The sequence below is a fragment of the Enoplosus armatus genome, chromosome 12 (assembly GCF_043641665.1).
Source record: "Enoplosus armatus isolate fEnoArm2 chromosome 12, fEnoArm2.hap1, whole genome shotgun sequence".
Classification (NCBI taxonomy): domain Eukaryota; kingdom Metazoa; phylum Chordata; class Actinopteri; order Centrarchiformes; family Enoplosidae; genus Enoplosus; species Enoplosus armatus.
Window position 1 is genome coordinate 8,001,209 of NC_092191.1, and position 22,616 is coordinate 8,023,824.

Consider the following 22,616-nt stretch of genomic DNA (forward strand, 5'->3'; position numbering starts at 1 on the left):
TCACACATGATTTACCTGCACCATATTTATTCACATACGTTCTGCTCAGCTCTCCCCTGGCAGTGTCACTTAATCAAGTAATTTGCCTCTGCCCACTTTAACACCCCCCACCCCCACCCCTGTCTTCTTCAGCTCTCTTTACTCCTCCTTCACCCATTTACTTCTGCCCTGACACTTTCAACCCATAAAGAAGAACTATGGTGGGGTGCAATAAATTCAAAATGGCAATTTCCACGTTGATGAACCAAAGCAGTTGCCATGGTACCATGTGTTACAGGTCAACAGTTGCTGAGGGAACTATTTTATTAAGATGAAGTTTGACTTAGATCACCTTAGAAGCTCTTCATAAAGGTGTCACCCCAAAGTTCTTAAGATGACTGAATGTGTCCTCGCCTCAGTCGCCAATCTGGACCCGAGGACATAATGGTGCATCTTGATAAATGACAAGCCTGTGATTAAGTACACATACTCTACTCTTTTACAGAGTTCGAGGATAAATTGAGGGGCTTAGAGACAAAATCCACACACGTTCACATTTCTCAGCATTATCATTGTCAGTAATGTCCTTTCCAAAAACTCCTTTAACCAGTTGTACGGTATTCATTCAAACAGGAAGAGCCTTTTGTGATGGTGGCGGAGAATATTCTGGGCCAACCCAAGAGGTACAAAGGTTTCTCAATTGATGTCCTGGACGCCCTGGCCAAGATCCTGGGCTTCAAGTATGACATCTACCAAGTTGGAGATGGGAAGTACGGCTCAGCACTCCCTAATGGATCCTGGAATGGCATGATGGGAGAACTCATTGGCAAGGTTGATGTGTTTTCTTTTTATCGCAGTCAATCAATGTCCAGATTTCACTCCAAATATTTTTTTTTTCTGGGAGTCAGGCCATATTGTCTTGTTTTGAAATGGGAGCCCAAATATAAAGCTCAGTAAAGTGGAAAAAGATAAGAAAAACTCTGAAAAACTGGCTGTTATGTGTCATAGTGATGACTCTGTTTAGCATTTCAGACATTTTATTACTGTAATGCATATGCACTCTCATTCTACAATCTTTATACTATTGTATAAAGGGAGCTGTGTGATTGAACAATGACAGAGTTAACACAACAATCTCAGAGTGACAAATGCTACTAGTTCCAGCATGTGTTCACTGAAATGACTGTAAGCGACTGATGGGTTTTTTTGTTTCAAAGAAACAGATTTTACACTTGATCAAACACACGAGTTTCCTCAGACAAACCATGTTACATTTATTGATGGCCATATTTTTCAACATAAAATAGCAAGATAATGCAGAGTGGAAATAATACAGACTTAATTCCAAGATTAGCAAGAAAGCACTCACACACTACAGTTCAAACCTCCACGAGGGCTTACTGATATTCCTGTTTATTAGCTTCAAAATCAACAATGTTCTGGGTAGATGATGAAATAGTTATTCAAGGAAAAGCAAAGTTTGGTCTAATAATGATGAAAGATCATTGTGTAAGAAAATCAAAAGGTTTTCCTCCTGCTGAGAGCATGAAGGTGCACAGAAATGATCTGTCTGAGTAGGGAGTCGTGCATTTTAAAATTGAAAATGTGGATTGATGGTTGGTCCTTGATGAAAAGTACATGTGTTACCAAATCAATAGGTTTCCTCTTATTGGGAATGAAAATGTGCACACCAAATTTCTTTAAAATTTGTCCGTTACCTTTACAGATATGGCATAGAAACAGTGGCCTGATGGCGTTTCTCTGGAAAATGATGCAGGGTTTTCACATTAAAGGATATTTCCAGTTAGAAGTGAGAATGAAGCTCATTTGAAAACTGAAAAGTTTCTTTCTCTGGGGAGTTTTGGAAGTTTGTTTTCATAATTTTGTCACAGACAAACAAACCAACCTAACCTCCCAAATGGTGAGAAAACAAAAAAGAGAGAAAATCAATTCATGGACGTCAAATATGCTAGATTATCAACAAAGGTCTCAAAAATATTCTGTCATTTTAAAAAGAAACTTTATAAAGTTGCTAAAATGGGAAAATATGACTCTCCATCCACAGCGAGCTGACTTGGCCATATCAGCCATCACCATCACCCCGGAGCGCGAGAGTGTGGTGGATTTCAGCAAGCGCTACCTGGACTATTCAGTGGGAATCCTGATGCGCAAGTCAGAGGAAAAGATCAACATTTTCTCTTTGCTGGCACCATTTGACCTGGCAGTGTGGGCGTGTATTGCTGCAGCCATCCCAGTGGTAGGAATCATGATCTTCCTGCTCAGGCGCATCCAGGCAGTGCGCTGCCAGAACAATGCAGGAGGCCATCCTCCGCCTTCTGTCTCCACTTCGCTTCAGAGCGCCATCTGGATTGTCTACGGTGCTTTTGTGCAACAAGGTGGGTAAAATAGTTTGAGTCTGGCCTTCAACATGCAAGCACAACAGTTACAAACCATGTATTTGTCATATATTGGAGGTCCAAGGCTAGGCAGGTTTCTATTCCACAAAATCATACACCAACCTCTTCTTAGTTGAAACTTTTCTGTTTGAAATGTGTTAACTGGGGAGGTCAGTGTCATTGTTGAATGAATGAAAACCTACCTGCTCTTAAGCGATACATAATTGGACACCAAGCAGCAACACCAACAGTTCTTAAATGCAAAACCCCAAATCTAAGCAGAGCAAAAGCAAAAAGAAAAAATACTGAAAATTACTTCAAGGGATTTAGGACAGAGGATTAAAATAAAAACAAGTCCAATCAATGAAATGCATATGTGGGTGTCAGTATGCAGTAAATGCTGATTCAGTAGTGAGTCAGTTTGAGGCACAACGCCCACCCTAGCATTTTCTAAAGGTGCCCTTGTCAAGGAGAACGTCCCATCTTTAGGTCTGGTGGAGATCCAGGTATGTCGGGTTTGGATAAATTACTACTTCAGCAGCTGATGTTAAAGCCTGAACTGCATCTATCAAAGTCTGGAACAGTGCCTGTGAGCCATTTTTAACCCTACACCCACTTTATTTCAAGAGAAGCTACATGCCGTGTCTTTTTTCTCTGCCTCGCTTATTTTTTCTCCTCATTTCTGGCTCACGTTTCAACATTGCCACTTTTTGTTTCAGTCAAGTGGATTGCATTATTTCTTGGGATGACGTAGGTCACTTTGATATGAATCTGACTGCTGATGCATAGTGTGCTATTGTCAGAGAGCATAAACTTGGCAACCGTACTCCCCCCAATGATTTCATAATGATCTACCAGCACTTGGCTGGGTTTTGTTGAATGTTCAGTGCAGATTAAACTATCCACCCACAGACACACCGACTTTCCTCACTGCCTTTTGCAAACAGGGACTTGCCTTCTTTTGTTCCATAAGGAGGTCAGGGGGAGGTAGGAAATAATATGGAACTGTCTAGGAGAACTGATGAAAATATCACTTTTTCCTTTTGATTAGAGAGTTTAATCAATTTGTTTCAAAGATGAAAGGGACTGCACCACAGTGGACCGTGGCAGTAGGGCAAGATCCAGTAAAGTTTCAAGATGCACATTTCACATTCAATGACCTTAAGAAATCAGTCAAAGCCATATGTAATAAAAATGACTGATGCTGGAGTGCTATGCATCTGACAAGGCCTTCAGTTTTTTCCCAAGCTGTCCTAAGGGCGCAGTTGTGTTGATTGTGACACTTTCAGACAAATATGTTTTCATTACATTTCACACTCCTGAATCTTTCAGATGACATTTCTATGGCTTTACTCTTCAAAATTAGAATGTGTGCTGACATTTTTCTCATGCACCTCATAAGCTGTTGGATATTTAGAGAGAAAGAGTCAGCATGACAGAGAAAAAGAGAAGATAGAAAAGCTAATGTGACGAACCAGTCTTTTCCCCTCAAAGAAAACAAGGAAGGGCAAAGGATTAATAACATGAAGCAAAGAACGTTAAAAAAACAGGAAGAAGAATGAATATTAATGAGTACTAGGCTCGGAAAAAATTGGATTGGGATGTGTAATAGAATATAAAAGTGTGTAACATTTCGGGGTAGATGGTTTTAAATACACTAAGCTCTAGGGAAATAAGTGATGAAAACTTACAGTAATTCATCATATGCATATAGTCGACTGTGTTACATGCAAATATGAGTATTATCTCAAAAGTGAGACAAATTACAACTTACAGCAGCTTTAACACAAAAAGGGTGGGTAATTTAAAGGCATGTACTCTCAAGTTACCTCACTTAAATGCTTACTAGTCCATTTAACATTTTAAGAACAGTCATTTTGATTTCCTAGGACATGTTTTCAAACCTAGAGGAAAGATCAGAGTTGATGGAAACATGTTTTATCATGTTATAGACATGCATAAAGACACGTGCATCCTTTATTGATGATAAAGTATATTGTACCCAATATTGTAACAATCAATTTACTTATAAAAAACTGTTGGTGTCTGTTTTCTCATCGAGTTGACCGATCTCCTAACAGCTTGTTTGAAACGCAGGAAATAATCCAAGTCACTGAAATCAAGAGGTTTTAAGTTAAAAAATTTCTTGGATCTCTCATAATATGAAACAATAAAATTGGGCCACAAGACCCCTAATAATATAAAGCGCGCCTTCACATTTTGGCATCATTACAACCTTATTTCTACATCAGATGTAAAACATATAAAAATGTGTTGCTTAAATAGGATTGCAGGGCATATTATTTTTAAGAGATAGCTGGATTAGATCCAGTGCGGTGATATGAATGTGATGCTGTACAGTACATAGTAAAAATAATGATGATGATGATAAAGTGTGCCTCTGATAATGTGTTTGTAACTGCACCTTCACAGGCAGTGACTCCATCCTGGGATCTGTGGCTCTGCGTATCGTCATGGGCAGCTGGTGGCTCTTCACCCTCATCGTGTGTTCGTCCTACACAGCAAACCTGGCTGCCTACCTCACCGTGTCACGCATGGACAACGCTGTCCGGTAAGGCACAACACTTTCATTGAACATTTTCTATCAATCTGTCCAATGCACTTGATTCTCTTCTTGTGGAACCTCAATGCAATAGGGAATCCTATTATTCTGTGGTATTTTACCTTGAAGGTCGAAAGCACAGAAATGACACTTACAGTGTGTGATTTCTTTCTTTATGTTATGATCCTTACTGTGGGAATAGAACATTCTGTTTTTTTTGTCCTAATCCATGAACTTTAATATAAGAGTCCAATCTGATGCTTATATTTACCTAAATGTTGATTAAATACATTTCACACAATTTGAAATAGTCGATGTAGTCTTCTAAATTTGATACACCATATTTTCAGGAGCTTCTAAATACTAAGTCCTAATAGGTCCTGGTTCAAAACTATTAAGTTGATAAACTTAAATTATTGATATGACATTAAGGAAAGTTTACCTGGAAGAATGCGACTCCTGAAATTGACATGAAGCCTACCTCATAAAGTCTTTTATCAGAGAGAGAGAGAGAGCACACAAACCTGACAACAGCCAAGTTTTATTTTGACTTGCCATAAAGTGACTCACGGAATTATCATTAATTAGTGACAGCTGATATGACCTGCCGCCGGCGACGTTTGTCATTTTAACCGGTGAAAGTGATGGTTAGCGCTGGCTAAAAATGAGAAGCAAGCTTTCTGAGTGTTTTGTGTACTGAGCTTTGAGAATGAGAGAGGAGAAATAATGGATTTGTTACCGTCAGAGCTTAGCAAATTTTGCCAACCTGGGTGTCAGAACAGAGTCAATCAGTGGTGCCACCTAATCATTTTTCACATTCAAACACTTTAATTTTCATTCTCATATGCAGTGAAATGCTCACAGTGTGGAGCACGGCTGTCATTAAGGAGAGCAGTGCTGCAGCACTAACAGGCTTTGGTGGAAAACGCACAGTAGGGTTCACTCATTTTGATTATTTCATCCGATACTGATCCATTAAAATATGCCCTGATTGGCACAGATACTTATGATTGGGTTAGGGTCAGATGGCCAGTTTAAAATTACATCAGTTGCATTTTCTTTCCTTGTTAAAAATGGCGCCTACATTACCCACAGTGCAACCCGCCTGCAGACAGTTCAGTCGGAGATTTGGTGTGCGTTATTCTATTAGTAGCTAATGTAGCCTCGAGCCGCTTCTTTCTAACCCCTGACCCCCAGATTATTTTCATTTTCAAACTCATGCTCTTCAGACCAAACCAACACTTTTAATGTGTTTCTGTGCATGCATGAATGTGTGTTGTATAAGTGTGTCATGTATACAGTGTGTATACATACACATATATAGGTATGTGCAAGGAGAAGGAGAGAGAGGGGAAAACAAATATGAGTTTATAATAATAATAATAATGACAAATATGTGATTTTAAAATACTGTATTTTAATACTATTAAATATTATACTAATAGTAACCGTAAACAGGCTTTGTTGTGTAAAATCAGTGGAGCTTTTACAGCCTCTGCATGTTTTCATGTAATCATTTTGTGCATCAGCCTTGAATTAATGTGTATATCCTTGGAGGCATGATATCTACTATTATCTACTATTGTTATATTGTGTGGTGTTTTCTTGAGGTAGCATACGGTATATTTGAACTGCAGTGACAAGTGCTGTAGCTCAGGCTGAAGGTTCATCTGTGAGCATCTCTCATCAGGTGAAATTGGTACAGAGTGTTTGGTGTGCTTTTCTGTAATTTTTGACCTACTGACTAACAACTAGCCTGTCCTCAGTCCAAATGCTGCTTGTCAGTGAATCCAATTTGGTGTGCTGTCTCTCCCCAAAGAGTGGGCAGAGAGGCATTTGATTGCATTGGGTCTGTCTTCTGTTGAACAAATAGCCACATGTGGACATGTGAGGAGAAGAAGTGAATGCTAAGCAGCACGCAGCCTGTGAAGAGACCTTCAGGAAGAGACCTTCACAGGTGTGTGTGTGTGTGTGCGCGTGTGTGTTTATGATTGGATTGGCAATTACAGGGACATGAATCTTTATTGTTGTACATTTGGTACAGTTTAGGGAAACAAAAAAACCTAACTGCAAATGATTGCATTTTGGAGTTAGAGGGTTGGGGAAAGTACACTGTGACCAAATTTTAAATTGAAACAATCAAAACACATGCTGTACATGTCCCCGTCTGCTGATCTCAGTGGTAACTACTTTGTAAAACCTGTAGCTTTTGTGGGATTCACCTCTTGGCTAATCTAAATTCATTGTGCAGAAAATCTGAACAGATTTTAAGCAATAAAACCTGATGTACAGTACATTCCTGAGAGATTTAATGGTGTAGAGGGGATGAACTTTGAAGCAACCAAAACTATTCACATACACTAAAAAACACGCTTTTTGTTTGTTAGAGGAGAATGTGTGCAGGACTACCACACCCTACTATAGAAAATGCATTTCATTTGATAGTCTGTGTATAGCTTTCCTTATTGTGAGAAGAAGAGCAAATTATAAAATACGGTTTCTTCAACCAGTATTTCAAGCTGAGGTAGGAGAGATCTTGGCCTTTCTTTTGTACTCATAAGACTCGCATAAGACAAATTTAGCATCAGATGTTACTCTCTGTGCGTTCAGATTAACTCTGCTGCTCCACATCCCAATTACATAATCTGTGCGAGTAAATACCCAAAACTTGCTATGAACACATTTGTGCAGAATCTCTTGTGACCCAGGCTGTAAATTGCTAGTAGGCTTAGTAAATCTGTCCCCTAACGTCTAAATTAAGACAGAAACGAAAGAAATGGACATATTGAGGACATAAGGTTGATTAACATTTTGGAAGGATTAGATCATTTTGTTCCAAAAAACAAAAAAAGAAATCCAACTAAATTTGTATGCCTGGGGTCACATCTTACATGCAAAGTGTGGAGAAGTGATGGCTTCTTTTTATTACAGAGACAGAAGAAATAACACCTCAGATCTAAGAGAATGAGTGTTATTTGACTTAATAAAAAAACTGGCCACTCTTCTGGTTCTCTACCTGCCCACTTGATGTTGTTACAAGAGACGGTGGGTCCTACCATTACCTACAATCGAAGTGGGCATCTGTCTGGCACACCTATGATTTATTTTCTGTTATGAAATCAATGTTTAATCAAAAAACTAAACATTGTAACCGCAGTTCTAAGAACACAAAATAAGCAATCAAAGACCAGATTTGTACTTGGCTTGCAGGCTGTCTGTAAGAGAGGGAAAACTCGCTGCCTTTGCATAATTTTCACAGACACACCTAAAGGTCAGGCAAAAAGAAAATTGCTTTATTTCTGTCACAACTGGAATTCACCTCATTTGAGGATGGCAACTGCTTTTGGGCCATTGTTGAAGCACTGGTGGGGAAAAAAAGGGAAGGATTTACACAGGAACTTTAGTGAGGGGCCATTGTCCTGGGGAACATACTCAGTGTGTTGACATGCACTCAAGTAAGCAGGTTACTCATAGAAATCAGGTTATGCAGGTAGAGAACCTGCATCAGAGATCGCATTTACACGCACTGTAACCTGGTTACTGTAAATTTGCGTATATATGTAGCACGTCAGTAATCAGATTTCTCCCTTACCTTAGGCCTTTCTCATTTTAACTGTAGTAGTGATAGAAGGCGCTGCTTCCTGACTTTTTTCTTTTTTTTGGTGTGTCTGTGTGTGTCGGAGCAGACTAACAGACACTTTGGTGTCTGTATTTTACAAATAGTCACAGGTTCAGCAGTGGAAACAGACTTATTTAGACTTCTGCAGGCTTCTTGGTGTTAGTTTCAGTTTGGACGCATCGCTCTGTAATTATCTTTTCTTTCATCTAGCTGCTCAGCTGTTACTTTCCATGTCTGCTGTGTTTTGTCATGCACATGCGTACAAATGAAAAGCGGATTCGAAAGCTGATGTCTGGAATATATGGCAGAGAAATCTACCTGGGGAAATCAGGTTTCCCTAATCTCCTACCTCGATTACAGAAACCAGGTTTCTCGTTTACATGACTTTACTGGACTGTAAGCCGGTTACTTAGCTGCATGTTAATGCACAGACTGTGGATTGGCTTGGAAAAGGAAAAGGTACTCCTTTGCCGAAATTCTTGCAATACAATGCCCCAAAACCGGGTCCTTGGAGTCACTGTGGTCGAGGTGGAAAAGCTGTGCTGTCTGAACTCAATTTAAAGTAAAGGAAGCAAAAGAACTACAAGAATTTGGATTTCTATATTACAATAGGCAATTTTTTTTATCTTCCTCTCCAGATGCAAGAGTTCCCTCACAGCTTCTAGGTTACATCATTTTATCCCTCTATGCTCTAACTTGGAAAGATCATCTATAAATGTAATGTCTCTTTTTATGCAGATGGTAACCTTGGTTTAAATTAAACCCAGTGACCACTAATAATATTTCGTGGTCTACTAATAATATGTGCCTCACAGAAAGGGCTCCAATCTCCAAATTGGCAAATATGAAATTTCTTCCCTGTTTTGGAAATGTTTGTCATAAAATCATTTGCAGTTTGTCCTCCAGTATAAATCCAGTGTCCAAACCTTGGATAGATTCTGACAGACATGACTTGAATTTCAAGCACCAGATAGAGTGAGGTGCAGTCCAGCTCCCTTCATTTTAACAACATCAAAAGTCAAGTTGATTTTTGATTCTGGCAGAAATCAACTTTCACAAGTCAGTTATAGACACTGGTATACTGCCAAAAAGCAGCAGCTTGGGGTTTTACCAGTGCCAAAAGAGACTATATACCCTCCTTTTATAGTATGTATGTGAGCATGCTTCCCGCTGAGTGTGTGTGTATGTGTGATTACACTAGTGTGCCTCTGCGTTGTTCTAAACACGTGTGTTCACGATGTGAACAATTAACAACACTGTCTGTAAATAATATGGTTACTTAAGCCAACATTTACACATTAGAAAAAATCTTTGAACACTACATGGCTTTTTCCCCTTTTGCTTGTTCTCTCTGTAAAAACTACTACAAAACAACTTCGCCTTGGGACACAGAGGTGAAACGGTGTTCTCTTTTTCCTACCACACTGCGATGTAAAACTATTTTATGTTCCTCTCTTGATTCAGTGTGAGAGGGAGCAAAGAGAGAGAGAGAGAGAGAGAGAGTCAGCATTGTTTCATAACTTTCTTTTTGGCCTCCAGGACATATTGCATGGATTAAGACTAAGTAAATGAACTCTTTTGTTTTTGTTTTTAACGTTAATTATTTTATATTTAAATATTACTGGTATGACCAATTTACATTTATAAAAAGGTAAATATAACCATGACCAACTGTGCAGCCAGCCATTTAGTGCCTTTGATTGCAACAAGAATACCTCAGAGGAAATTAGTAACATGCACACGTAATAAGAGACTAATACCCTTAACTTAACCATTTGTCTCTGCAGCAGTGCATTGCAGAGAAAAAAATGTGGTTTGTGTTTGTTTGGTGTTGTGCTTCTTTCCATCTTGGTTCAGTCATTATAGCTAATGAACAGAGGGCTGGGTTGGACCTCTTTGTATTGATCACGAATCAAAGTGTATGTTGCACTGCTTTGAGAAAGAAAAGGCGAACAAGGAAAAGCACTGACAGATGTCCTCAGTACAGATACAGCGTCTACTGCAAATAGTCGTTGCCTGATATTATCACTTGTTAATGGTTTAATTTTACTGTATCTTTGATTTTTAAAGTGTGCCACCATCTGTCTATTGTTTTTCATATTTTCTCTTACAATACAGGGGCTTTCACCGCTTTTATTCATGCTATTTACTCCAGCTGGTAGATCTAAATATTTATAGGGTTGATTTATCTCACATCTATAGTTCCACGTGTGTAGGTGCATGTGTAGTTACATAAAAGTAAGCTGTTAAACAAAATTAAAGCAGAATATTTTACTGGCTGCTGTAAAGCTTGAAGTTTAATTTGACAGAAAACGCTGGAGACCATGCAATATCTAATCAGTTGTCTCTTTCTCTCTCGTTTGCCCCCCCCAAACAACCACCGCTACACCATATAGGCTTCTAATTAAATGGTTGAATTAGTCCAACATCCTCATCTTGAGATAAGATATTTGATTCTCCCACTTTTTTAGGGAAATGGTGAGAAGACAATCTTAGTTATATAAACAGTCTGTTGCTACTCTAATATGTTGATTTTCTAAAGAAATGCAGCAAATACACAAAACAGCATGTCAAACACATCAACTCAATACCAGTCAAGAAAGTAGGTAATCTTCTGGGTAGAATGCCATTCAAATTACATTGGAAGCAAACCCTAATTACGAGGACATTGGCATTCAGCAAACATGATGCTGCTACAAAATTGGCAATAATCTCTACATATAAAATACATCTGCTGCAAGGAGCCTCATTTCTTATTGCCCACATAGCATCTGCATAATAAGCATTTCAATCAGGAGAGACTAGTTTTCAGAATATAAAGTATTGTTCATAGCAAATAGATTAGAGTTTGGTGCAGACTCCGTTAGGGGCAAATGCCCAATTATGGGGACGCACCCCATAAATGGTCAACAACTTCACCTCCCGACCTGGTCATCATCATTACTCTGGATCTGGTGATGGTAGTGCCGGGGAAAGTGGTGGTCGGGGGAATGTGTTGGTATCGACATCAGAAGCAGCAGGTGGCTTGCTACAGGTGCAGCTAATTTGGTTGATAAAGAACACGCTGATTAGGGATTTGCTCCAGTGTGCATAAGACAGGGAGGTGGTAGTTTGAGGCTTATGGATTGGAGGGAGTTAAAACTTGAATTTTGAATAGAGGGAAAAATCTGTATATGGAAGGAGGTAAGCCAAGAGGCGTAGGTGGAGTAATGAATGAAGGAGGAGAGGAGTAATGGTAGCAGCGTGGATCACTGTCTACCACAGTGTCTTTTCTGATACTGCCACTGGAGGGGCACCAAAGTCAGATATTTTCAAATCCTACATGTACAGTAGTGTCATTAATTCACTAGATTAGTGACAAGCAAACGCTCCCATCTGGATATTTTACATATAAACTTGACTGAATTTGCATAAGATTGACTATGTCACTATATATATTTCTTTTATAATATAAAGTTATGTATACACTAATAAATGGATCAATGTTGTCCACTGTCAGTAATGAAGTATGAAAAGAATGAAGCCTAAATTTGTGTAGTGTCGCAGAAGAAGAGCAGCAGAAGTTGGTCGTTTAAATTGTATACTTGTCGAGCGTTTGTACACGCTTATTTTCTGACTTATACAGAAGTGTTTCCTCAGTCAGTGATTTCTTGCATCACATGTGTAGCAAATGAAGACATAGTTAAGTTCAACAAGCTGACATATTGTAAGCAGTAACAGCTTTGTTGGCAGCAAACACGGACAACAGCCTGTGCATGTGAAAAAATAATAGTAATAATGGTATGAGACAGTAACACACTACTTATCATTAAAGATATGTTATTAAATGAAAGGCACAGTCTGTGATCCAAATATAAACAAAAGGTATCCCCAATACGAGGAATTAAAACACTGGATTAGAACCTGATGGGCTCTCAAATTGATTGACTTTTAACACAGATCAGTAGAAGAAAAACAGCTGTTAAAGGTTAAATAGGTTATGTTTGTTAAGTTGAGTATATCGGGCCTATGTTTTAATAATGACTGGTTAATAAACACGCAAAATGTCGACTATTCTTCTGTCATATCTAGTAAACAAACTCGCTAATGTGACCCTGACTGTAGGTCGTTCCAGGATCTGTCCAAGCAGGTGGACCTGGTTTACGGGACAGTGAGGGACTCTGCCGTGTATGAGTATTTCCAGGCCAAGGGCACCAACCCTCTGGAGCAGGACAACACGTTCGCTGAGCTCTGGAAGACTGTCAACAAGAACAACGGCTTTGAGAACTCTGTCTCCAGCCCATCAGAGGGAATCAAGAAGGTGAGTATTTATTCATAAATAAAACATTTTTAACTCATGCTGCTTGTTGTTGTTCTGTAGGCCTCTTTGCAACATGCTTTTCCTGGAGAGACAAAATGTTTCTTTAACAGTAACACAGTTAACACTTCTGAAATAACTGATTTGATCAAATCTGACTTTTCACATTGCATAGTCCCTGTGTAAAAAATCAATTTGACCCCATTAATGAAAATATATAATAACAGGCAGGCAATGCAGGGAATGCCTCGTCTTCTAGAAGCTATAAAAACCTGTAACTAAATATAAAAAATATATAATACAGTTATATCTTCAGCTCACAGAGAATACTGCGAAAACATAAGCTCAGCCTTGATGATAATTAACTGTAGCTCTTTATTGTCACACAGCCAGGTAGGAGCAAACTGTAAGTTTGTTGAGTAATTACTGTCCCTGATTTACTGAGGCACGTGAATAAAGTGATATTTTTAATCTATTGAATTGTGAAGGTTTTTAATTATTCTCTCAAACTCAGTGTGCTACTGAATTAACATTTTATGCATTTGCTCTTCTCTCTGTCTTCGTTTAACACAAACACACACACACACACACACACACACACACACACACACACACACACACACACACACACACACACACACACACACACACACACACACACACACACACACACACACACACACACACACACACACACACACACACACACCTACAAACAACAGATTGAAAAATAATCCATAATTTAACAAATTACAGTGGAGTCTAGACATATGCACTTGTCATTAAACTGCTTTATTATCTGAGCAGCTAATTGCATTCAGTGTAGTCAGATCAGTTTGCACAGATATTAACAACAATGGAAAACGACTCTAAACATACTGGATGAGAAGAAGTGCTTCTACAGTGCTTCTTATAGCCCACAAACTGCTGCATGTGCCTCATTCTGACTTCAGCTTTATAGTTTGATGGCAGTGTGATTTCTCCAGTATATGTTTATCTATTAAAAGGTTAGTGAACTGAAGAGCCCTCTGTAGTCCTAATGAGATGTGAGGTGAAAAGGCTGTTCTGATGTATTTGTCGAGAGCACAGTCTTACTCTGGAAGAAGTAGGATGTTAGGACACCACAGGGAAGAAAGTCATAAAAAAAAACAAATCCAGAAGGATTTCAGACAGATTTTCAGCTGTGGTTGTTCTACATTTTCTCCACAGCGTGTGCTTCGGGCTACAGCACATGATCGTGTCTCTGAAAATATGCTACACGCAGAGGAATGCAAAGCCAGAAAAATAGGGATGCAACTATTTTCCTCATCTTTGTAAAGAAATCTAATGTTGTGCATGCTATTCAATGTTTGCTCTGATGAGTGGGCAAAATGTTTATGCTAATTTCTGTGCAAATATTTAGCTCTACTGTTTGTTCTGCTCATTGCTGCTTCCCAGTGATATATATATATATATTATTAACTTTCCCCCCCTGACTTTTAGGTAGATTTCTTTAGGATAATTGTCTTTAAGAGGATGGTTTTGTTTATATATGCCCTCTCCTTTGTATATGTCTTGTCTGTGTGTGTGTGTGTGTGTGTGTGTGTGTGTGTGTGTGTGTGTGTGTGTGTGTGTGTGTGTGTGTGTGTGTGTGTGTGTGTGTGTGTATGTGTGTGTGTGTGTTGTGGGAACTTTTGTTGACCTAACCAGGCAAAGCGAGAGTCATATGCCTTTCTGTGGGACATGGCGGTGGTAGAGTACGCTGCTCTGACAGACGATGACTGCACACTGACTGTTGCAGGAAACAGCATGAGCACCAGAGGCTACGGCATGGCCCTGCAGCACGGCAGTCCTTACAGAGACCTCTTTTCTCAGAAGTACGTATATTGGTATATATTTTGTAGTGAAATTTGGAAACAAACGTGGAGAATTTGCTAACAATAGGTCCAACTGGGCAAATACAAGCTGTCAGCCGATCAGATGGGTTGTAAATGAGCCGACAGCCCAGCCAGATTTTTCGAACCACTTTATTTGGAGGTAAAACCGAAAGTGAGTGCACACAAACAGTTTGGGTCATAAGTTTGCCTTTATTTTCTCTTCCAAACAAGTTCGGCTAAACTAGAGGTTTGTTTACAATGTGTGTGATCATCTGAGTGCCTGTAATTTTTGCCTCGCTGGACCCATTTGTGGAGATGTGACCGTGTTTCCAGAGCTCAGCGATTACTTTGGTGAAGACGATGTTATCATAACCGACAGAACAGATGGCCAGAGCTCTGAAAATGAAACCAAGCTGTAATAAGCCATGGTTGTCGTGTTAATGCTGACTGATGTCTAGATACAGTAAAAGTTAGAGTTTCCACATTTGCAACTTGAATAATTCACAGTTTCTCTTGAAGAGGCAGACTGAGAAGTATATATTCCATATTTTCAATCCATTCATCCTGTTTAACCATTGTTTTTTTCCCCCAGACACAAGACAGAAATATGCTGCTCCAAACATTTTCTGTGCAGTTTACAAGATTGATAGGAGCGAATTTCAAATCAGGGCAGCAAACTTTTTCCTCCATGTAAAATATGAATTGAGGACAAACACCATCTGAAATGGGAGGATTGATCACCCTGTAAACTACAAACAGTGAAGGATTTTAAATCCATGACTTGCAGGAAAAGAAATGGTGAATATTTGAAGGCATCTGGGAATGTGATTTTTCACAATGTGTAAATGTGTATAAATGTCAAAAGCTTTGGCAGCTGTGTGTATATTTATCTGAGAGAATGTGCACAAACACATATGTGCCAGTTACTGTTGAAGAGGTTGAATAATGGCTGTGCAGAAAGCTAACCTCTCCAATGGGACAGATTCACTGTCTCGCCTCCGTTTGTACTCAGCCGCCATCATTCTCCTCCACAACATCCATCCATTCCTCCCTGTGCGCTAACTAATGAGCTGCCTGCAGTATTTGATCATCGTTGTTTCCACGCTTATACAATTTGATATGAAACCAATTAATCTTGCAGCCGCGATTGATTTTCTTTTCCTTGTTTACATAGAACTGGTCTTTTAGCTCGTTAGTATTTAGAAAGTCAACAATGCGTCAGTATCACGTCTGCTGCTGTGCACGCTGCAGCTTTTAATAGCATTTTACCCACTATGGGTCTTTAATGAGCTAACAATCAATGCTAATGCAGCGCATTAACGTTTTCTTTTCTTTTTTTAATTTGTTTTATTTCATCAGCTGCAAACTATTATCATGTAATTACAGTCATTCAGAGAAGTCTTATATTGATTTTCTAATATTCCGTCATGTTTGTCTTTGAAAATTATTTAATTTTCCATCCTCTACTCCATCCATTGTCTTTGTAATTTGATTAGCCAGCATTTAACATCTGTCTGAATCAATGCTACTGACGGGTTTGTCCAGTGTTCTGCGGTGTTATTACATGAAACTGTGCACCTACTTAGTCTTTTGTCTCCACAGGATATTGGAGCTTCAGGAAAAAGGTGACCTTGATATCCTGAAGCAGAAATGGTGGCCGAAGAAAGGCCGTTGTGACCTGCAGAGCCACGCAGACGCCCAGCCGGAGGGACGGGCACTGCGCCTCCACAGCTTTGCCGGCGTCTTCTGCATCCTGGCTGCCGGGCTGCTGCTGGCCCTCCTGGTTGCTGCACTGGAGACCTGGTGGAACAGCAACCACTGCCGGAGAGAGCAGCCCAAAGAGGTGACCACTGACAACTCGTCGGGCCAGGGCCCAGGCCCAAGCCTGCTAACCCAGAACCGGGCCATGGTGGCCACAACGGGTCCCCCTGCCCCACCAAGACCCCGGTCGAGACCCAGACCCCCGGGCCCCCCGGTCCTGCCCAGAGATGCCACTGCCACACTCTACTTTATGGATCCAGCAGGCCCAGACGCCAGCCCCGATTTAGTAGAGCTGCAGTACACCCAGTTATAATAGGTGTGCCCCTGATGATAGTCCAGACATCATGTGATCAATCTACTCATTCCTTCTCATGTTGGGAGAGAGGTTGGGGTGCTTTGTAAGGGACTGAAGAGGCTTCTCTCTCAAACACACTCACTGTGATTCTCTCTCATACTGACACATAAAAACATGAATTGCCTATATTTTGGCCTGAACAAACAATCACTGGTGCTCATGTGAGAGAACCGCAGCTGGAATGATGAAAAAGTAAACATAACGCTGAATTGCAAATTCAAAACCACATACTGAAATTGTACTTCTGAGTCGATAAGTGCTTCAGTTGTACAATAGCTCTCTTTAGCTAATCCATTCAAGTCTTAATGCTTTAGAGCTCTGACTTCATCTTGCTGCTGTCGACTGGGCAGCCCCTCTGAATGAGGCGTCCAGACAACTAAGGCTTGACATGGATCCCTAAACTAAAGTGTGAGCAAAAGCAGATAGTAAAGAATCTGAGCCTTGACCTGCCTGTTTGACTTGACAGTCTAACAGTCCAATAAGAACCTGAGGACACCCATTTAAGACCCAGTCCTGTCCTGAAAATATACACAGTAAATCAAACTCCACCCATGCTGGGTTTTGGTGCATATGAGAGTTTGAGTTACTGCTGTTGATTTCTATTTCAGTCTTTGTGTGTAGCTGCTCTCATAATAACCACATACTGCTGTCATGTAAGAGTCACAACAGACAAACATCGCTGCCTCATTATTTCTAGAAGATAAGATGTGTTGTTTGAGTATAATCATGGTTGTGTGCTCCATTATTATTGTGTTTATAGACATGTCTTGAAGCTATTTTCAACTCAAAATATATCTTTTGAGGTTCAAACACTCTCCGTGGTCTTGAAATGAGACTGTAAGAGGTTCATAGTTTTCATGGTTATAGTTTAATCCAATGGTGGCAGGTTGTCACAGCAGAAAAAACAGAGAAATTGGTGAAAACATTCCTGCAGCTTAATCCAATACTCTGTTGTCCATCTGTGTTCTCAGTAATTGTTAGTCGATCAACAGAAAATGATGTGTGTATTATTAGTTGGACAAAAACAAGCATTTTGAAGACGACATCATTGCATAACAGTCATGAATTCAAGCTGACCGCTACAACAACTTCTTACAGCTAGCTTTCAAGCCTGCGGGGAACGAGTGTTTAATATTCAAAGGATCTGGATGCATTATCACTTTAAATTGTTCTTAGCATCGCTGGCACCATGACGGCACAAACATACAGTATGTGGAAATTATGACAGCCATTTCAAATAAAGCCTACTGCAAGCCTGAACCTATCAGCCATTTAAAGGAATAGTTTAGACTTTTTGGGAAATAGCCTCATTTGGCTTCTTGAGGGGAGTCAGATGAGAAGATTGATACCACTCTCACATCTGTCTGTTAAATAGGAAGCCTCTTCTTCAGGAGTTACAGTGTTTAAATATTTCTTGACGCCCAGCACTTGTTTCCAGCGTCTCACAAAGTGTTGACAAGACTCCTGGAAGTCACACTGTTATTTTGCACATTAGGGTCTATGTACAGATCAAACAAACAAGATGAAATATGTTATATTTTATCTTCTGCCCACCATTAGCAGTAACATGTAACAGCTGTGTGATTGGATGTTAACACCGAAATGCACTTAGTACATAAAAATGTACAGTATCACCATATGTTTTCATGTTCACGGGCTTGTACCACTTCACAGCTCTATACTTAACGCACAGGCATGAGACTGGTATAGATCTTCTCTTCTCATTCTCAGAAAGAAAGCGAATAAGAGTATCTCCAAAATGTTGAACTATTCCTTCTATTACCTAACTAGTAATTAATTGCAATTATATGTCAATGTCCGGATTCACAGGGACCCCTTTGGTTACGTATCGTTGTCTGTGATCTTCAGCAGGTGACTAAGGATTACGGTCTGGAAAGGGTTTCTGGTCCATTGACATATAATGACATAACAAGCGCTTCACCAGAAAGGAGGCGGGACATATGGACAGACAGAGAGAGAGACTGGGAGGAGGCCGATGCTCTTGACACAGGTCAGGAGAGGCCTGACATACTGTACTGGATGGTCATTGGCTGTGTCAGGGCGAAGGGGCGGGGCATGGGGCCGGGCAGGGGTAGATTGTAGTTGCTTCATATGTCATCTCACCCCATGGTCTCTCCTGTTATTTGGCTTTTTTGTTTTGTCTGTCTTCAGTGTGACTTAAATGGGTGCATGTTGACAGAATAAAATGTTGCTGTGTGGAGGGCAGGGTGCAGCCAAAATGTGTCTGATAAACAATCATGTGTTATAATTTGGCTTCTCCCTCTCCTCTTCCATATTTGTGTTGCCTCATTGATGTGTGTTTCTGAAAAATATATCCAACAAGATTCTTCAATATAATTTAGATTATGACAATTAAGTGACATTAACTACTTTGTTTTCATTCAAATTTTATTGCCTCACAAAATCTGATTCATTGGATTTGTGCGTCCATTGGAGCCTGCCTTGTTAACAGCTGATGCTCTTCATGCAAGAGTCACCCACTGTACATGTGTGGTCACCTAATTGTGGAGAAAATTTTAACACTTCTGCATGAAGAGACATCATCGTTTAAGTTCATTTCAGAAGGAGAGACATTACCTTTTACGACCCCCATGTTTAAGATTTAGTGTTTTAAGGTAATGTCTCTCTTGATGTCTGCTGCTTGAAGGATTCCAGTATGTTATAATTTATATATTTGGGTTTCCTGATTAAAGCTGAAATAAATCAGTGTGCTTATTTCAGCATCTGTCAAGCTCACGTGAACATTAATAAATGTGCGTTAGACTTGCTCTGACTGAATAATAATAGAGTAGACGGCATTGCATGCAAACTGGTCATGATGATGATGAAACAACCATTGTAACCTGTCTTTCTCTGTCTTTATTCACTCTATCTCCATCCCATTCTTTTTAACCTCTTAACCCCTTCCACTGCATATTCATTTTCACTTTTATTCTTTATCACACTCCTCCTTAATTATATTCATGCTTCCCCCTTCCATTAAAACCTCTATTCACTATCCTTTCTCCTTGATTCTTTTATTCCACACACTCTCTTTGGCTCTGCCTTTCTTTCCATCCATATTTAGGACAAAGAGGTGAACCTGGAACAGGTCCACCAGCGTTTGAACAGCCTCCTGGACGAGGACTTGGCCCACAAGCAGCTGCCAGGCCAGTCTATCGAGATCTCTACCCTGGACATTGGCAGCATGCAGCCCAGCCAGTCCCTGGAGGCCTTGTCTGTTCGGGACTACCCAGCCCATCGGGGGCCGCCGCGGCTCTCTGTGACCACCTTCCTCCAGGAGGGTCATGGGGCAGGAAGGACACTGGGCGCGGGCACTGGCAGGACCTTGCCCCTGCCCCTCAGCAGTGCCACCATGCCCTCTATCCGCTGCAAACACAGGGCGCCCAATGGGGGGCTCTTCCGGCAGAGCCCAGTCAAGACACCCATGCCAATGTCCTACCAACCAGTGCCAGGCGGACCCATCCCAGAAGCCAGTGAGCCCAGCCACGGGACATCCATCTGAGCACGACGAACATTCACAGACACTCGAGCTCAAACAGATTAGTGGAGAGCTAAACAGAGTGCTAACAGTATGAAGAGATATAAATAAAACACTAAAAAATGATTTTTATTACCAGTGACGACGAGTCAGTGGGATAACACTTGACAAGACACTGAGACTTTAATGTACATATTTGTAAGTACAAAGAGAGAAAGAGAAGCAACATTAAAAAGTGTATTTTGAATATTCTCAACAGTTGAGTTTAAAAAACATAAAAGTATTAAAAAAAATGACTGTTTGAATGGCTTTGTAAATTTTGTTCTAAATGAATAAAATTCTTTGTGGTTGTTTTCTAAGTGCCAAGTTCAAAGATGTTTTCTTTCAGATCAACATTAACTGAATGTACTGTGAGAATTCATGATAAAAAAAAAGACATTTCACACTTCAAAGACATTGGAAGAATTGATTTGTTTCATATGAAAAAAATAAAAAGTATAATACAAAAACACTGAGACGTTTGCTTGAAAACATTTAGCATATCAGTGCTGTCAGTGTGTATCTGTGACCCCGGTGATCTCTGAGAAAATGGTGTTTTAGAGTACAATAAGAGGGGAATGAAAACCTGGAATGTTTTATCACACATTTTGCCGCACTATAATTACAATACTATAATGAATTGTTATTTTCATTTTTTTATGCTGCATTTAAAAAAAATCTGAATTTATGAGTTGATATTTCAAATATTGAAAAAAAAAACCTTGTTAGGATTTCAAAAATACAATTTGCACTGCACTGTAATCATAATATTTTTTTGGTCGCATTATCAGCAGCTCATTACATTTTTTCTCCATTTCGCTCTTCAATTTCTATTGCTGGAAGATTTTCTGAACTGTGCTTATTGCAAGAAAACATGGTTTACTGTCAATGTGTTCTGACAGCGTGTTCTTGCAGCAGAAACTAACTTTTGGGTAAATGGGTACAAAGTCAGTTTCAAACTGCATGTATCGTTGGATCAAACCCTGTAAAAAAACAAAACTCTAATACATATTTTTGCCAAAAAGGATTCTTCAGATCTTTTGTTTGTTAGTCCACATATCTAACTGGCGTCAAATGTTTATCAGTTTCAGTTGAAACTGATAAACATCATAGCTGAAACTGAAACTGAAATATTTAATCCCACGTCATGCCCAAGTTTGCCCTTAAGGGCCTCACTTGTGGTCAACCCTGGCTCAACTATCAGCACACATACAGTAACAGGGAAACAAAAAGCCGTCCATGTGGGGATCGAGGATAATTGCTCACATTGGGCCCAACTCATAACCACCTTCACACCATCACTAGTCCAAGCAGACACACATGGGGCCTATATGAACAAACTATACACCAGTGCCAGCCCCAGCATGAGGGGCACACATGGACAAGGCGTTTGGGAAAGCAAACGTTAGCCAAGCAGACTCAGCTGTTTTGGAGACGTGTAGCTGGTCAGTGTGACGCGTTTGTCTGACAGGGTACACACAAAATGGGTTTTCAAAAAAAAAAAATTGATGTTAGTGGCAATTGACACTGAAAACAGCCCAGCGTTAAAACAATGCATGGGGCTGCGTTGGTGGGCTTCGGTTCTAAGGTACCGGTGATGATGAAATACAACCCATGAAGTCTGGTTTGAGTGAGAACCGTGAATGTGAGGGCTTATCACTTAAACAGTGCACAACGGTTTATAATATTCACAGGATTTTACAACTCTGGAACGTTATCACAGCTGTAATTTTTTTATGTTACATCACGCCAATCGTGAGGTAAACGGTAGAAAACATTTTTGACAGACAACCCTGTGTTGTCCCTACAACAGCTAACGAAATCTAACCAGATGTTTAACCAACCATTGAGCTTTAACTCCAGAATCTTAAACTGTTAATCCAGACAAACAAACAAAAATCAAGCATGATAAAATGTCATGTACTCATATGTAGATTTAATAGTTGTAGCATTTATTGTTAGATACGAATTTAACAATATATGGTGATATAAATTTTAGATCATAGCGTGCAGCATTTCCTCCAGCCATTGAGATTTCAACAAATGTAGAGAGATGTTCTTGACAAACAAAACATTCCTCCCCACTCTCCTGCTGATTTCCCTGACCTGCTGCCACTTGTGCACATAGAGCTTACTGCTGATGTCTGTTTATTAACTGCAAGATCTTTGTTCAATTCTCACAGGCTGCCACTGGAGATAACAACTGATAAGAAAACTTCTGGCAAGTGCTGTCACTTCAAATTCAAGCC

The 22,616-nt window shown here is 39.9% G+C and overlaps 1 protein-coding gene across 1 annotated transcript in view; it reads left to right on the forward strand.

The window, feature by feature from the left end:
- The window catches only part of grid1a (glutamate receptor, ionotropic, delta 1a), a 204,184-nt gene extending 183,832 nt beyond the window's left edge, over nucleotides 1-20,352 (forward strand). Inside the window, exons 10-16 of the mRNA XM_070915899.1 lie at nucleotides 613-810; nucleotides 2,045-2,379; nucleotides 4,813-4,947; nucleotides 12,662-12,857; nucleotides 14,544-14,710; nucleotides 16,313-16,553; nucleotides 19,915-20,352. Coding sequence (XP_070772000.1) covers nucleotides 613-810; nucleotides 2,045-2,379; nucleotides 4,813-4,947; nucleotides 12,662-12,857; nucleotides 14,544-14,710; nucleotides 16,313-16,553; nucleotides 19,915-20,352 — 1,710 coding nt within the window. The remainder of the gene's footprint in view (nucleotides 1-612; nucleotides 811-2,044; nucleotides 2,380-4,812; nucleotides 4,948-12,661; nucleotides 12,858-14,543; nucleotides 14,711-16,312; nucleotides 16,554-19,914) is intronic.
- The last annotated feature ends 2,264 nt before the right edge of the window (nucleotides 20,353-22,616 follow it).